The following is a 17,611-nucleotide window of genomic DNA, read 5'->3' as shown; positions in this document are numbered from 1 at the left end:
TCAATTTTAATTTGGCCCATATCATTTCAATTTTCATAATTTTAGTTATGTAATTTAATATCCATCACACGTGAGGGCACCTTTGTCTCTCCAAAATATTCGCAATCAACTCAAAACGGAATCATTTCGTCTTGTTGGACTTTGCTACCTAAACAAAGTTCATTATTAAATTGACATAATTAAAATTGCAAGGACCAAAGTGAAAAAATGAGTCAAATTACAGGGATAAAAATGTTAAAGAAATAAATAATAATATTGTCAAAATCTACAGTTTTACCACTAAACTCCAATTGTAAACAGTGATTCAATAATTTTCCTGCAAATACGGTTTTAAGATATACCAAGTCAATTGAAGATTGACAACCAATATGCATGAAATTGTAAGGGTTTCCTTTATTTTAATTAAACTAATAGTAGATATTGGCCTACGACTAATCCAATGTGAGTATTTCTTGTACTGATTAACCAGAGGTGAATCTTTTATTTATTTATATTTTTTATAGCCAATTGTTCAAGAAATGATTGATTGGATTCAACTTACTTTTGTAATCTATCTGAACTTGAGCTCAAGTATTTACTAGGATGCATTAGACTCTTTAACTCTGTAATGAACCGAGTTCTTCATGTTCATTTGCACAGCTATCTATCATGGCCCAGTACCATCAATTCCTTACCAGAAAAATAGAAACAAAAATAAAAATTCCAAATCAGAAGTGTGATTGGCAGTATGAGCGCTGCTTTGCAAATCAGCAAAACATTTCCCTTCCAGCACACAGAAGCAGCAGCACATCACTTTACAGATAAACCCAAAGCCATGAACCATGAGCAATGATGAAGACCTAATTGAGCTGTCATCAGAGGAGGCAGCAAGTCTCAGTTCCAAAATTATTAACAAAGAAATAGAATCCATTGATGAATGATATTGGTAACACTTCTGCATTTCATCGATAATTGATTTTTTACCTGCAACATCTCCCAATTAAGGGTTTAGTTTAACCACATCAAGTAGCTACCAACAGGTTAACTAAAATGCTCTAAGATCAAACCCAGAAAAAGTAAAAAGAAAACAAATAGAGGAAGAACACTGAGTTTGTCAGGAGCTGCTAACAACTGCCTAATATATACAAATCAAAAAACAGAGGAGCAGAATGTTTACACCTAATTACATGAGAATCTCAAAATGACACGTGCCCAGGAAATAGACATGTTCTACTGCGTCTCCGCATTCTCAGTTTGCTCTGGAGTGGAGGTTTGACTTAGAGTGGGGGTTTGACTTAGAGTTGGGTTCCGCTCTCGATTCCCTCTCCTAGAGAAATACTTGCCAATGAAAGTGTCAGCAATCTCAGGGAACTTTTCCCTTATGTAATTGTCCAGGCATTTCCTATATGAAAAATCTTCCGTACGACCATCTGTTGACACAACAAAGAAGCATCTGCTGTCCTGGAAACTACCATGCCTATTAACCTGTCATACCAATAGCGGTGTAAATTAGTAGAATATTTTACTACATAAGAAACATATGGCAGTTATTACAAGACAGCGGTCCCTAAAAAAAAGGTAAACAATACCGGACATTCCAGCCTGATTATGTTTTCCAAGTATTATGAAAGAAAACCTCTTCCCAATCACTACTTGTCCAGACTTAAAAACCCCTTCAAATGAACCATAGTCTTAATTCATGTTTAAAGATGAGTATATATTCCCCTTATCTGAAAAATTAGATCACCAACCTTAGCAGCCTGGTAGCCATGCGCGAGTATCTAAACCAAAAGACATGAAAATGATTTTTTCCGACTAAACCCCATCTGAATCAACTCCCCATGTGAAACAGCTCTTTGCTAATGATAAAAATTGACATAAAAAATGGTTTCAAAATTTCCATTGAGATGCAGAACAAATTTAGGTATGCAACAATACACATGGAGTTTAAACTCAATGGACAATTTAGGAAAATCTGTATAAACGTCCAGCTTCCATAACAAATAAAATGAATATTAGAATAATCAGTATAACAATAAAATCATCAGTCACAGATTCTTAATCCAATGAATCAAATGTGTACAGAAATATAATTCTAAATAAAACGTAGTTAAGCAAGAACAGGGTAGATGAACATACTGTGAGATGATCAATTCCACAACCCATTTTAGCCGCTTTATCCGGGTGGTAATTGAAGACATTATCAAGTACAAATGATTGATCGTCACCTGACAGTGGATCCCCATCATTGTACCTGAATAAAATAATTTAAAAACCGGAAATTAAGTTACAGCATTGTCGAACACCATGCAAAGATATTGCTACAATTAAAATATTCAAAAAGGGAAGGAAATATCAAACAGTTGCAGAACACGGCACCAAGCTATAACATATGCAAAGTGACTGGATAATGTCCAAAAATGAAATCAATTGTTTCATATGGAGATCGGTGAAGATATGATATCCCTAAGACATCTCCAAAGGAAAGTCCAACTTAATATGTAAAATTCATCACTTTATAAGATATCTTTCTTTTATAGTTGTTATAATTAATTTTATGTAAAAATAGACTTCAGACTTCAACATGCATATTAATATGAACGGGAAGTACAATCAAAGTGGACTAGAAGACCAGAAAATACACTGCACAAAGCCTACAATTTATAAGAAACCAAAAGAAAAGTATGACAGTACAGCGTCCAACAATGCAGAAAACAGAGCAAAAGCCCCGAAGTACAATCAGGACAACTACGATATAGCAGCTTCCCTTTCCAAATTTAAGAGAAAGAATGGGCAATCATGATACAGATGAGACTGAAGCCCATAGAGAGGCCCAAAGTCTAGCCATATCTCATAAATAGTCCACAAACTGCCCAACTTCGGCTTTGAGTTAAACTGTTCCTTTCCATCCAAATCACCAAAAGAACATTGCACACTAATAAATAATTAATCAAATCATTAGTTTCTTGTCACACTAAACTACAAGTATTCCCCTGACTTCAAATGGACTCTTACTTATAAGACACTTAGCAAGACAAAAACATCTGGTCTTCCTATATAAGAATCATTTCTCCTTTAGAAAATTGAAAAGTATCCATTATTTTGATCTGCCTGGTCCGAATTGTTAAGAAAGTACATAGATAGAAAACATACCCAGATTGATGCATTATCCTTCGGAGGGAGCGCATAACTGGTTCAATATTAGAAAGAACATCTTGCTCCTCAGAAGTGAACATATCCAATCTCTGTCTTGTTACAGTAAATAATGCACCCATGGTAGAATTGTCATTCACCATTCCAGGCGACTTAGGAGGACGGTTCTTATTCTTCCATTCCCCAGGACTTGAAACCCAATTCCTTGCACCTTCAAAACGACTTTTCTTTGTTTGGTCTCCACGATGCTGTCCCCACTGATGATTTCTTTCACCAGAATTCCCATCTCCAGTAGGTGAATCCCACCCAGACAAGCTTGCAGAATCATCCTGGGGTTTTGTAGGCTGGAGGTCTACTGGTTCAACTTTACCTGCCTCTCTACCGCACCAATCATTTTCACTTGCCGTAGTTGTCCCCCATGTAGATGTGGTATTTTCTTTTGCTGGATTTTTCCCCCAGGCGGATGTAGCATCTTCTCTGGCAGTATTTGTCGCCCACACAGATGAGGTATTTAAAATACTGGATTTCTTCCCAGACAAGCTTGCAGAATCATCATGATCTACCCCTCTACCACACCAATCATTTTCACTTGCCGTAGTTGTGCCCCATGTAGATGCGGTACTTTCTTTCGCTGGATGTTTCCCCCAGGCAGATGCAGCATCTTCTCTGGCAGTATTTGTCGCCCACGCAGACGAGGTATCCAAAACACTGGATTTCTTCCCAGACAAGGTTGCAGAATCATCCTGACCTACCCCTCTACCACACCAATCATTTTCATTTGCTGTAGTTGTGCCCCATGTAGCTGTGGTATTTTCTTTTGCTGGATTTGTTCCCCAGGCAGATGCAGCATCTTCTCTGGCAGTATTTGTCACCCATGCAGACGAGGTATTCAAAACACCAGATTTCTTCCCAGACAAGCTTGCAGAATCATCCTCACCTACCCCTCTACCACACCAATCATTTTCACTTGCCGTAGTTGTCCCCCATGTAGATGTTGTATTTTCTTTTGCTGGATTTTTCCCCCACACAGACGAGGTATCCAAAACACTGGATTTCTTGGAATCCAACTGGGCTTCTGCTGAGTTGCTATCTTGTGTTTTCCCTTTCTCTGTACCCCAGCTTGACCAAACGTCAGGTACTGCCACAGTTCCCACATTTTTGTCGACACTCCAGTCTTTCCCCCCACTAGAATCGGTGTGGAAGGAGGAATCCTTTTCCCAGTTTGATTTTTCGGGAAGATCTCCTAACTTATCATCAAATTCAACAAGATCTTCGAAGACGGGCCTATCAAAACTGGAGTTAAGTTCTGGCGAGAAGCTTGAATCTGCCATTTCATCAACTAGCATTAGATCATCAACTTCTGCACCAAGAGCTCCTGTAGTTGCTTCTTCTACGTTTGCAGTGCTCACCATATGCAAAAAGTTGAAAACATCAAGTCCACCCTCTTGAGTCAATTCTACCTAGAAAAAATCAAGATTTAAATGGTGCGAAACATTAGCAGCAGATAAGACTAAATTTAATACGACTGAGAATTCACAAGTGCATTAAAAATTATGAAATACCTCTCTTGTGTCCCACAGGACATCAAACCTCGCGCCTGTACCCACAGCAACATGTTTACCCCAGGAACATGATGCAACTATGCTTGCCAACGAATCCATGTGGCACTTTTCAGCTGCTCTCTCAAAACACTTTCTTGGTGTCTACAACCACAAGTGAGTACTAAAATCAGTTCTGATTGTAATTCATCTTAACCAGTAACTATAAGTAAATGCCCTTTCACAGAATTAGACGAAAAATTTCAATTACTTACAAACAGTGTTGCTTCTGTAAATGGTACTTGAATATTCAATGCCCGAGATAGTGCTTTGTACCCACTCGAATTGAATCCCACGAAATTTCCTGCACATGTCATGCTATTTGCTAGGAGGATAAGATGCTCTTTCAGAACACCTTTTGCCACCATTGTCACTGCCGTTGAGAGGCGCTGCGTAATCAATCATAAAATGTATTCTTAATTGAAAAGTAGAATAAGTATCTCATATCACCCAAAAACTTAGTCTAATATGTTCCAATTTTCATTGACAACTAGAAAAGTTAAATTTCATAATATGTACAGTAGCATGCCAGAGGGAACCAGAAATACAGCCACACAATTACACGAAGATTGAAATTTTAAAAGGAGGTCCACAGCTAATGAAGATCAGTCATTTGAATCCCTCTAATAAGCATATGAAACATACAATTTTACACACAACTGATGTGCTAGAGCACTCCCACTAGAAAGAAAGGGTAGTGAAGAATTAAATGCTATGAAGAATGAGATGTCCAGAAAGTCAAACACTCCAATGGGAGAGAAGCGTATTACACAGATATAATAGAAGCTACTGGAAACTAAGATTGATAATTTTCTAAGCAATGCAGCAACAGAATATCACCCCAACACAAAAATGTCACTATTACTTGAATTTACCCTACTTGGTAACAGGAACGATAAAAAGGTTGATTCATTTGAAAATTGGAAAATTGGATAGACTAAGTTGGAACATATTAGACTAAACACCAGAAACACCAGATTTTGACAAAACAGACTGTTCAACGTTTGCATGAGGAAAATTTCAGTCTTTTTTCTGTTTACTTCTTGATTGGTATGGTATGAATCTTTCTAGAATCAGAAATTTTGTTTCTTCTTTCTTAGGCCTTCTAACACATGGATGGAGTGCATTTTCATTTGACAGAAGATGGATCGAGTAATGGATATGGCTTTGAAATAAAGAAATTCCTAGTCTTAAATTACAGTTTACTCTGTCTCTACCCAAACGTACAACGACTAATATAAAATTTGAATTAGTGTCAAGTCATACAGCTCAAAAAACTATATTTTTTAGGTTATGTTGCCTTATGACACCACCAAATCATGATATCCCACAACCCTATTACCACCCCCACTAGAAAAACTAAACTGTGAGCCTGTATGACAGTACCTGAACTGCTTGATCAAAAGCACAAGACACCCCCAACAATTCTTGAATTTGTTTGATGGCATACGGGATGGAACGTCTGGTGTCAATTAGGTGAAGCACTGGAAGGCAAGAATCGAGCACTGTTCTCCATGCATCACCACTTTGCTTGATGACCGATTTCTCCAGAACAACATCCAAGGCCCATTCACCCTTCTGAGATTTGTTTGGGCTTCTAATCCAAGTTGTTGTATCTGGATCAATCCAAATGATATTGGCTGAGCCAATACGAGGGTCACCTGTCCATTAGAAAGACATGATTCATTTGAGAACCAAATTAAAAAGCCTTTATAAAAATGAAGACATTACTAAAAGAAGAGTTACAAAATAGTGTCCAGCATTAAACAAGAGGTCCACCATTTAGACAAAGCAACAATAACTCAAAATATAAAAGAAAATGCTCCGATCACCAGTGTCAAAACTCTAAAGATCAGCTAACTGCAGCAACCCGAACTAAATTAAGGACAATGAAACGAATATCTCTAAACTCAGCAACTACTGATGCCCAAAATGTCCAAAACACCACCTATCCATTAAGACCACTCCTCCGCCCCTAAGATTTAGCCTTCCTGCCTTTCCCTAAAGCCACATTTTCAACTAATGACTATACATAAGGCTCGAAATGCCCAACTCAACCTAGAAATAGATGGTCAATATGTTCTGAATTCATGCACATTTAACACCAATCGGCTGATAGGCACATATTTGGCCTCTTACGTTGGATATTGTCACAAGTAACGACCATCCCATGAGCACCTAACCAAACAAGGATTTACTAGGGCCCTTAGTCTTTCAAACCAACTGGGATCGGTTGAAAAAAGGTAAAGACAGGAGTTGCAAGAAAAATAAAAAGGATTTAGAATATTCAAATTTCCAAGCCCTTCTATCACCCTGGTCTGGACACAATCAAGGATATTCAATCAAATAAATAAAGAGAGGAAAACTCCCCTATTTCAGCTTCATTAAGTCTCTCCTAATTTAAATTCCAACCCATACGACAACTGACAAGCTAGAGATTGGATGGCAGTCTATAAAGATGCGCACATAAAAAGCAAAAAGGAGATTCCCCAACCCATCAATTCACTGTGAAATGCCAAGGACTTGTACATGCACGACTAAACACCACTTTGGAGTCCCAGCTATTAGCATGAGGACAAGTCAGCATGCCACAAGGATTCCCTCTCCAAAGGAAATATCCGCAACTATTTTTCAACAAAGCCACATTCCTCTTAACCAAATTTACAAGCCCAGTACCCATTTTCCCCTAGATCTCAACACTAATTCTCACTTAACTAAATGCTCCTTTTTCCCCTTCTTGGCCCTCCCTCAAAAAGTCCCTCATGAGCTTCTCAATTCTTTTAGTCACTTGACTTGAATTATGAAGAGACAAACAATCAGTACTTAGACTTTCCAATACTTTTTTTTTAATAAGAAACTAAATTTTTCTTTAAAAAGAAAAGAGTAGAAAGATGGTAAATAAGGAGTCCACTTCTGAGAACAAACTAAAGATGAACCTTCGACAGCAACTCTAATAAAAAGGGGATACAACACAGAAGTGGGGAGAGAGAGACAGAAAGAGACTGAACAAACAGACATAATCAGAACATAAAAATTGCAAATAATAGCTAGGAACATTTCTGTTACGTATGTGAGGTGAAAAACAAATGAAAAGAGCAACATCCATTGGAAACAAAGGGAACTCAAATAATAAATTAGTTTTGCACTCTTAACATAAAACTCTAAAGCTACCTTTTATTATTGTTTCTAAAAGAACAGGGCAAATCAAGTCCGCATAGTATTGCAAAGTGGTAGTGGTCTCCAAATCATCAGTTGCTTGAAGGAAGAACATCAAGCATGGGGAGTCAGATCTTTTTTCTGCAGAGGAATGATGAAAGGAGCAATGTTCACTGCAAACAAGGAAGCTTAAATTGTTAAGTAGGCTATCCTTATAGTTCTAATGTGGAGCCACAGGTAACTTTCAAACACAATAGGGGAAGTGGATGTCAACAAAGTAAACATTGTATATGATTATGCCATGTAAACAACTTAATTTTGATTTATGAATTCTTTTGAGATGGAAATTTTCACGATCTCTAGGGCTCTTAAATCCAGAAGGCATGCAGAGTTCCAGATCGAATAAGAAAGCATTTACATGGGATGGTAACAACAGGGATGATCTACATTACTATGGTGGACTTTGTACTGGCTGTGTTTCTCTTATCAAGTTACTGTGTTTTTTTTGGCCAAGATATCACGTTATTGTGTTTCCACCTCCCCTCCTTTAACTAAAATTGCAATTATCAATTAAAAAAAAAAACCAACCTCTAAGAAATTATAAAATAAAATATACAAAAAAGGTGCAGCTCACAATGTTCCTGAACTTTCCTCAAAATAAAAATATCATATTAACTAAAATGACTTGAAGCTTTGTTCTCACTTCATTGTCATATCACGTATCAAAATTTTGTTGCACAAATAGGAAAGCAGAAAAGATCAAGTCCATATGGTGAACATAATTATGAAACAATTATCAGAGGAAAAACCAACCTGGCAAACAAAACTGTATTTTTAAAATGATAACCAATGTTGAACTTCTTCTTTCCAACTTTCTTCCTCCGAAATGAATTAATAGTTTCTTGGCATTTTTGAAGAATATCGTGAACACCAATGTTCAACTCTCGTAACATATCCTGTTCAATAGAGCTCTAGTTAACCCACACAAGGAAGTAATTGCAACTTCATAACTGAAGATATAAAGAAAATGTTAGAACAATTTGAAAACAGTGCCAACCTCATTGAGATGAATATGACCAACAAGGCCTGCATCATTTACCAGACTTCCCAAACCAGAAAGCTGATTGTTATATCTGCGATGTAAGAATACACAAATATTACACCAAACACAGTCATACATTAGATTTTTACCACTAAAAAAAGAAAGCAATATATATAATACATGCCAAATCCAATTTCTTTTGTCAATGACATGGAGACCACATAATATGCCAAATTCTCTCTCTCTCTCTCTCTCTCTCTCTCAATGATTTAGCTAAATCGTGGTAAGGCTTCACCAATTTTGTTCTGGAGCTGTTGGCCCTCTTTGACCTGATCACCCATTGGATATCTAACTAATATTAAACTGAAAGTTTGCATAGTTACCCCAAATTATGCATCAAGGAGCTACACAGTATTAAATATATTTCAGCAAAGGCAACACTTATTCTAGGTAGCAACTCGCGGAAGGCATTTAAAGAAATAAATGAATTCTATTTACTTATTCACTTTCCAGAATATGATGAATCAACATGGACTAAAGGAGTGGGCAATGCATGACATTCCTACATGCATACTTAAATAAAACTACATGAAAATATTGCCAAAAAAATATGAGGCAGAGCATACTCAATCATAAATTCGACTGCAGTATCTTTAAGACTGACTTTCTTCAACTGATTCTTAACCAAACATGCTGCACGTTCTCGGCAGTACTTTCTTCCACAACCACAGTTATTCAAGTACAAAATTACACGGCGATCAATGAGCTCATTCTTAAAATTGACTTTGCAAAGCAGAATTTCCTGAAGAAAAGAAAATGCAAATTTAAGTTGAGCCTTTATGTATGCACTGCGAAAGAAAACATAACAGATAAAATTCAAGCATTGAAAAGAAAGAAACAGTCATAATCAATAGCCAAAACTAACTACCTTCATCAGCTCCCATGAAGAGTTGCTGCTTGGGGTAGAATCCAGAACTGCCTTATACGCAGGATTTGACATTGCAGTTGCAGCTAACACACCAACAGGTTCACCAGCAGGGAATAAATGCTGGTGCCTAGATCCAGTATTGACTCCATACTCAAATTGGATTATTGAGTTGCTACAGACATTTCTGACGGTGCCATCATAGCAAATAACAACATCGCGAAGAATGGCCATTAAATTTTTAAATAGAGTCCCAGGTTCAGACAATCCTCTTGAGGACCGAACAATCACCTCTCGTGTAGCAATGGAGTGAACTATCGCCTCATATGGATCTAACCCATGAAAAAAACAGCTTTGAACTAGTCCATATTCGGCAGAGGGATAATCAATGTCAGAAGGATATTTACTATGACAGAGAGAGGCCACATCCTCAACCAATGTCTTAGAGTAGAATCTTCCTTTATCAGAAAGTTGCAGGCCTAGGAACCCAATTTGTTGAACAATTTTGTTAATGGCTGAATCACTCTTGGAGTCGATTAAATCACCCAATGCAGATGACTCCAAGATAAAATGTGAAACTGGTACTTTCACACTTCTGATGCGATTCTGCAATTGAAACTCTACAAACTCATTGTATGTTGACCTCAAATGATACAACAAATCAGAACTATCCTGAATATTCTTCTGAATGTCTTGTATGGATGCCCTGGACATGGAAAAATCTTCCAAACCAACACTAAACCCTTCTGAAAATAAATTCTCCATCAGCAAGGGCTGTAGAGAATCAAAGAATTTCAGAACATCTTCACCACCTTTCTCAAAGAAAACAGAGGTAGCAATGTCATTCATCACAGCTGCAACAGAACTTGTGCTAAAATCAATATTCAGTATCTCACTTTTGTTGACCAAGTAGTTGTCACCACTGCAGTCAAAGTGAGCTGGCAATGCAGTCTGTAATATCTGAAAAGCAGTCCAATATGAATGAGCAGAATTTGCTTTCAGTAAAGCCGGTCGTGGCAATGAAGATGATGCAAACATGGCCAGTTGCTGTGCTGCTGCTTTGTCCAAAAAATATTTCTTGAACATCATCTTTAATGACAATAGTGCATCAGTGGCCAATTGCAAATTTGGCTTTCCACTATGAGAGCTAAGCAGCTGCTTCTCCACTGAAAAAAGCTCCAAGACTTCTGCCTTTGCAGCAAGCGACTGGGGATAGAACAGGTGGATGCAATCACCATCAAAGTCGGCACTAAGTGGCCCACAAATGAGAGGGTTGATTTTCACCACATGGTCATCATGCACATATACTTGGAGTGCTTGCAGTGAATGTTTATGGGTGGTGGGGGGCCTATTTACAAAAACAAGATCCCCGTCCATTATCCTCCGATGCACCACTTGACCAGGCCTCAGAAATGTGTGCCCCTTTGAACCTTCCCTGAGTGAGTACGTCGATGAACCATCCTTATAGGTTAGGCACAACTTGCTATCTACCAGCTCTTGTAGATACCTAATGTTATGATCATTAACCTTCTCCTCAAATGTGATTCTTTGAGCAATTTCATATGGGATACCAACTTCATTCACCCTTCTAAATGCATCCCCAGTAATCACTGAACGGGAAGAGAAGCCTGAACCCTTTCTAATGAATAATGTCCTCATCTTTTCAAGCCATGCTTTTGTTGAAGAGGCATTAAGCTCCTTGTTTACCCCAAATCTTGCATCAATATCGCGTGATGGCTTTCCAGTACCCCTAACTTGAAGATACTGATCAATTATTGCTTGCAATTCATTCGCTTCAACAATCTGAGATTCAAAATTCGGTATGCCAGACCTTGAACTTCTTATGATTTCAACTTGCTTTAGAACTTTTTTTAGCATTGATATTGAAGGATCCTGGAAAATGACAAGGAAGAACTAGTTATAACCAATCCAACCAGAACTGATTAAGGTCCATTATCATGCCAAGAAACTTACCGCAGACATAACACTAACACCATCAGAAATTTCAGGCACAGACAAACAGTTTGGAGGGACAGGTATTTGAGACAAGATGTATCCATCTTGAGGAAAATAGCCTTTAGCAGCAAGTTTCTTCCTGGTCTCTTGAGGGATTCTTTTCAGCATCTCCATCACCTGGTAGTCATTACCAAAATAATAACATGTATCAGGGGAGAATATTACATGCCATAAAAAGCATTAAAGAAAACGGTTACAATCAGCAGAAACAGGAAAGCGCCACAGTACGATTGCATTATGCATGATTTGTAATTTAAACCATTTGGTCAGAATCAATTTATATACATCCGGCCAACTAATTTAATGAATAAATTAAGTTGAAACCACATGGAGCTGACAAAAGTAACAGCACCACGTGATCAATCTAATCAATAAAGTATTTAAGAGTAAGGTGCTCACTTCACCAGATTACCGTGATTAGTGAGGACGTATGCATGAGTGCAAGTGCCTCATACTAGAAATAAAGATGTAGCACAAATTAAAACAGCACAAAAGTATAAATGAAGTATTTGAAAAAAGGACTTTGACTAACTTAGCCATCAAACTAATTGTTGAGATAAAATAGACTATGCGGCTTGACACCAAAGGGAGCTCAATAGCACCCTCTCATCAATGCATTCAATAAAGTAATTCAAACAGGAACCCAAGGCTAAGGCAATCACTTTGTCGCATTTCTGTTATTAGTGAGGACATTTGCATGTGCCCTAGTGTGTCAAATTAGAAATACGTACGTGATAAAAAACATCAAACTTTGTCACTAGCTAAAACATCATAGAAATCAAAGTGAACTGTGAGCAAACAAAGCCTTCAACCCACATAACTGGACAATAAAAATCAATCAAACTTCCAAAAATGTGATATGAGCAAGGAGAAACATAGGCAGGAAGTAAGAACCACACCTCACAAGGAAGCAAAGTTCGTATGTGGCCATCACCATAACGAAAACCATATCGTTCAAGGAAATTCCAGAAACCAAGGGGTGTTCTTGATTTAGAAGGCCGCTTCAATTGCAAGGAACAAGAACCATCTGTTGGTTTAATCTCTCCAATAGACACTTGTGAAGCATCCTACAGAAAAAAGTAACAGGCCATAAAACTGGTGTATAGAAAATGCAGAGAGAACATATTGCATAATCTTCAAATTTCTATAAAAAGAAGTATTCTAAACTTCAAGAGAAAACCCCAGTTTTAGTAAAAAAATACTTTAATTAGATTAGAATATTTCTGAGTTAGTCGCAAGAGAACCCACAAACTAAATGTTAATCCATGGAAAAACTGATATAGTACAAATAACGTTTATGAAAATACCAAGCTGATAAAAAAAAAATACTTGTCCAGTTTATAGAAAGTAATACCATCTTACATACATGCAACCAAATAAATAAGGGCATAAATTCCACTTGGATGCATTACAAAAAATTAAATAAAAAAGACTAAGAAAAACACAAACAATATCAGATTTCTTGCCAGTCGAAAACAACTTTATCCAGTTATATTACTTTTAATTTTTTAAACATAGTATACCAAATGAAAGAATAAAACCTCTGAAGGACCAATCCCTAATAAGTGCACAAGGCATCCCAACAGATGAAGCATATGAGATAACACAAATGATGTTCTGTTTTACATAACTTAAATTAGTGTGCGCGTGTGGGTGTGAATGTGGGTGTGGGTGTGAATGTGCATGTGCTGTGTGCGCGTGAGTGAGTAAGCCAGAGAGATTAGATTCAAAAATTACTAGATACAGCTAGCATACTTCACATCTAGAAAAAGAAAAGGGGTTTGGTCAGCTTATACTCACCTCACAACATGAAGATAGCATTCTCTCTGCTAACCCAGCATTCTTGGTTGGAAACTGAATGGTATCAACCCAGAAACACCAAAGGATACAGAATATAAGAACATAAATCTTCATGATAAGAAAAAGTAGCTAGTCAAATAGAAAGCGTGCAACAACTAGTTTACAGAATTTAAAAAAACTGAAGATCAAGCAATAGTCGACGAAGACTCTTTGCATCAATAAGATGTTCACAAAAACAATAAAAATTGTGAGACTAGTGGTTGGCAAACAAGAAAAAAATGTCACTGAATACAAACGTTGATCGTGCAGTACTAAGTTCAAACTTCAAAGACTTTCTTTGCGAAATTTGGGATATTTTAGCAACTTTCGAAAGTTAAAAACAAAAATTGGGACTACTGCATAGATTACAAATACAGGTGCAAAGAGGGGCACTTAATACAAAATGATTATAAATAGAAAAAGTGATATGTATGAAAGATGGATGACACAGTAAAAATAGCTTCAAAATTCAACTGCTTCTTCATGTAAACCTTTTTGTTCCTCAGCTGAAAATTATAACAAAAACAACCACCATCTCCAGTTCTTCAGTTAACCGACAAGAAAAGTCCAAATAAATGAAATAAAAGTCTCTGCTTTGTGTGCAAAATAATGACCATAGAAACAATCATTAATGATGAAGAACTCAATCTAGTGGTACCTTGTTCTTTTTCATTTTCAAGCATTTCAAGCATAATAAGCTCAGCATCCGCTTCAATTCGCTCACATGATTAGGATGAAATATTGGTATTGGTAACTCAATATACCCAAAATGACCTGAAAAGGGATAAAACATATGCTTCATTATTTTTCCAATCATATTCTTTGGATTATAATCTATTTCTTACATGTAACTTTGTTTCACAACATTATAAAATTTAACTCTAAATGACAAGGCTAAGAAAAGACACTTATGGCACCTTCACACTTCCCAGCTTCAGAAGTGCCACAAGATTCACACTTTCCAAACTCAAGGGGCAGGCCAAGGAATGGGTTGGAAAGCTGACTTGCATGGCTGATAGCGCAATTGCTGATAGATGCTGTACACTGCCAAAAAAGTAAGCGTACAAATATAAAACGAAATTAGTCCAACGTTGTTGGGTTTCGGAGTAATTAAAGATTAAGAGCTGCAAAATTAAAATCATTACAAACACTCTGTTGATTTTCTAATTTACTTCCCCATAGTCAATAATCAGGCTCTAGTTGTGAAGAAATAAAATTTGATAAATGGAAAGCCATAATTCTTTTTCTTTTTTGGTATAATCCGCTAATTACAGGCACTAAATGAGCTCAGATTTTTTTCTTTTTTGAAACGAAATGAGCTCAGCTCAGATTATAGATGTTTAATATGGACTCTAGATGTCAATCTCTCCAAAAAATGAAACAAAAACCTCCAACTCCTATCAAATGAATGCATTTTTATTTTCTCTGAAACAAACCAATGCAGTTAACACCTCTCAAACAGTAGATGACATCAACTGAATAACTAATGAATTAAATGTCAAATTTCTACTTACGATTTCTTGATGAGTTGCCAAACCAAATTTGATTCCAGTTATCTCCCCCTCTAAAATAGTTGAGGAAGAGGCTTCCTCCATTTCCTTTAAAGAAACCTTAAGATACTGCAGTGGAAAAGAAAAAAGAAAAAGGGGAAAAGGAGATAAATGTAGAGAGGACTGCAACTATTACAGCAAAACCAACATGCAAATATACCACAACACCATTATTAAGCTAAAAATTTATTTCAAGAAAAAAGTTAGTCTGTGCGAGGTAGCAACCTCTAAAACGATAAATAAATAATAAAATATGTTAAAAACAAACGCAATAAAAAAATCTGAACCAATGTAGCATGTTTCTGAGAGAATGGAAAGAGTACAAAACCCAGCACAACGCAGCAACAAAAGAGAAACGAGGTCTAAAATGTTCATCAACTTTCTCAGACACCAAACACAAAAGAAACCTGCAGCAAAAGGAAAGAGCAAAATTACCCAAGTCTTCGGGTTTGTTTGTGCTTCAACAGCTACTTGTAAGCAAAAAGACCCCCTAAATGGAACCAAAAAAACAAAACGCAAAGCAAATGTGTTTAGCGTCACAGTCAGAGACGGAGAAAGCAAGAGAGAGACTACATGGTCCCTTTGGTTACAGAAAAACTGAGTGAAAATAAACCCAATGTACAACATTTTCTCCCCCTTCAATTTCCCAAAGAAGCAAAAGCCCCATTTCTACGGTCGTATTTTCTTCTAAAACTCGCTTTCTTTCTCAGCAACCAAACACCGAATAACAAAATGCAAACAAGTTAGAGCAAAAATTACCACAACGTTTCGCTTCTTCCGTACTCTGGCACTGTGGGTTTGACCCCAAAACCCTAAATTTAAGCCCTGAAGCACCAAAAAAAAAAATTGGGGTTTTTCAACGGAGTGAGAGCTCTGCTCAGCAAAAAGCTTTTGAAAGCAAATTTCAGTTTTTGAAATGACACAGAAAATTGGTCTACAGCTTACAGTGACAAATTACAAAAACGACGCCGTGTGGTCTTCTGCTGTCACTTTCACTCTCTCTTTACAGACTCTGATGATCAGAGAGTGATGTGGAGAGAGTGAAATGAGTTTTGCATTAAGAAGGGAATTTGTGGAATTTTGGGTTTTTCTTTCTCTTTTTCTCCACTACGAAATGAAAGTCCCTAAATAAAACAAATGCTTATTGGGCTTTTCAAGAGAAAATTAAAAAATAAATTATAAAGGTTCTTTCACCACAAAAAAAAATAAATAATAAAAAATTATAAAGGTTATTTGGGTTTGAACTTTTCGAGCCGTACATGTCAGTGGTGTGGGGTTTGGGGATTTGAAATGACTGGACTGGACTCGTTGACCAATTTGTTCTGCGTGGAAAGCTGGTTTTGGTTGGTCAATAGATGGAGGGCAAAATGGAGAGTGCGCATTGTGGAAATGTTGTTTGGGATTTCGTGGGAGGAGGGAAAGTTAAAACATCTCAGAATTCATAGCGCCACTCTCTCAAGTCCGACGTCGTTGAACTCGGGCTCAAATGAAATGCTTCATATGAAAGTGGAAGGCTTTATATTACAAAACGTCCCTAAGAGGATCGCAATGGTGAGGGTTATTTCAATTTTATTTCAATAAGTTGACCCACCATAATAACTCTATACCATAATAACTCTATAGCCTTTCTTCTATTGACACATGAAAAACATTACTTTTTACTTTTTAATTTTTTCATTACATTTAATTAGTGTAAATTAGCTTTCATTGTTTCAAAAAAAAACAAACAAACAAACATCTAGTGAATATATACTAGCCATTACTAATTTGTTTCACTTTTTGAAAAAAGGATAGCTAATTATTTATACTAGCCATTGCTAATTTATTTCACTTTTCAAAAACATAATTGGCTAGTTCCCTTTTCAAACGGCAAGTTATTTACCTAGAAATACATATGTAGAAAACAACTCTCCCACAACTTCCTACACCACCAAAAAAAAAAAAATTGTTTATGTTGAAGTTTTATTTTTCAATAAAAAATGAGCAACCAAAAAAAGGGAACTCATTTTACCAGGGAGCAAGAAAAATTATTGTGCACAACCAAAAAAATTTTGTTATATTCAAAATTGGTCTATTTTTGAAGATCTCTTTGAAACTATTATAATTGTATAATTCTTATCGTAATTAACTTTATTCATTTTATTTTATTCAATCATTTAAAAATATATGTAAAAATATATAGTTTTTAATTTGTAAGATATTGAACTGCACCACTACAAGTGAAACTACAGTTCAGTTCAATAGCTAGGAAAAAAGTTCAATAAATTGAACTGTTGAACTACCATTGCAGATGCTCTTAAGTTTATGAAATTATCATATTGTCATCCTTACCTTTTTTTTTTTTTTTTTTTTT

The 17,611-nt window shown here is 36.5% G+C and overlaps 1 protein-coding gene across 6 annotated transcripts; it reads right to left on the bottom strand.

Moving 5' to 3' along the window:
- Positions 1–913: 913 nt before the first annotated feature.
- Positions 914–16,322, bottom strand: NRPD1B (nuclear RNA polymerase D1B). Of its 6 annotated transcripts, XM_021968299.2 has the most exons (20): positions 16,204–16,322; positions 16,018–16,083; positions 15,694–15,748; positions 15,223–15,327; positions 14,626–14,752; positions 14,367–14,482; positions 13,670–13,723; positions 12,769–12,936; positions 11,828–11,986; positions 9,857–11,746; positions 9,555–9,730; positions 8,944–9,019; positions 8,700–8,842; positions 7,902–8,059; positions 6,117–6,391; positions 4,946–5,119; positions 4,695–4,835; positions 3,133–4,592; positions 2,119–2,233; positions 914–1,464 (listed from the first exon to the last, which is right to left on the bottom strand). In XM_021968299.2, exons 4-20 carry the CDS (start codon positions 15,301–15,303, stop codon positions 1,210–1,212), a joined length of 5,568 nt encoding a protein of 1,855 aa, XP_021823991.1. In that variant the 5' UTR covers positions 15,304–15,327; positions 15,694–15,748; positions 16,018–16,083; positions 16,204–16,322; the 3' UTR covers positions 914–1,209. The 6 variants fall into 6 exon arrangements, with proteins under 6 accessions (XP_021823991.1, XP_088104451.1, XP_088104449.1 ...); XM_088248325.1 differs by lacking the exon at positions 15,694–15,748; XM_088248323.1 differs by lacking the exon at positions 16,204–16,322 and having other exon boundaries at positions 16,018–16,175.
- Positions 16,323–17,611: the final 1,289 nt, after the last annotated feature.

The sequence above is a fragment of the Prunus avium genome, chromosome 2, assembly GCF_965620075.1.
Source record: "Prunus avium chromosome 2, drPruAviu1.hap1.1, whole genome shotgun sequence".
In the NCBI taxonomy this organism is placed as follows: Eukaryota; Viridiplantae; Streptophyta; class Magnoliopsida; order Rosales; family Rosaceae; genus Prunus; species Prunus avium.
This window is presented reverse-complemented; position numbering and strand designations above follow the sequence as displayed.

Bases quoted from the DNA above. Each gene is read 5' to 3' on its own strand.
- NRPD1B (XM_021968299.2), bottom strand. From the start codon at position 15,303: ATGGAGGAAGCCTCTTCCTCAACTATTTTAGAGGGGGAGATAACTGGA. The intron at 9,731-9,856 runs GTAGTTAGTTTT...TCTTTTCTTCAG, and splicing joins CTTCATGGGAGCTGATGAAG to GAAATTCTGCTTTGCAAAGT. The intron at 4,593-4,694 runs GTATTTCATAAT...GATTTTTTCTAG, and splicing joins TCCTGTGGGACACAAGAGAG to GTAGAATTGACTCAAGAGGG.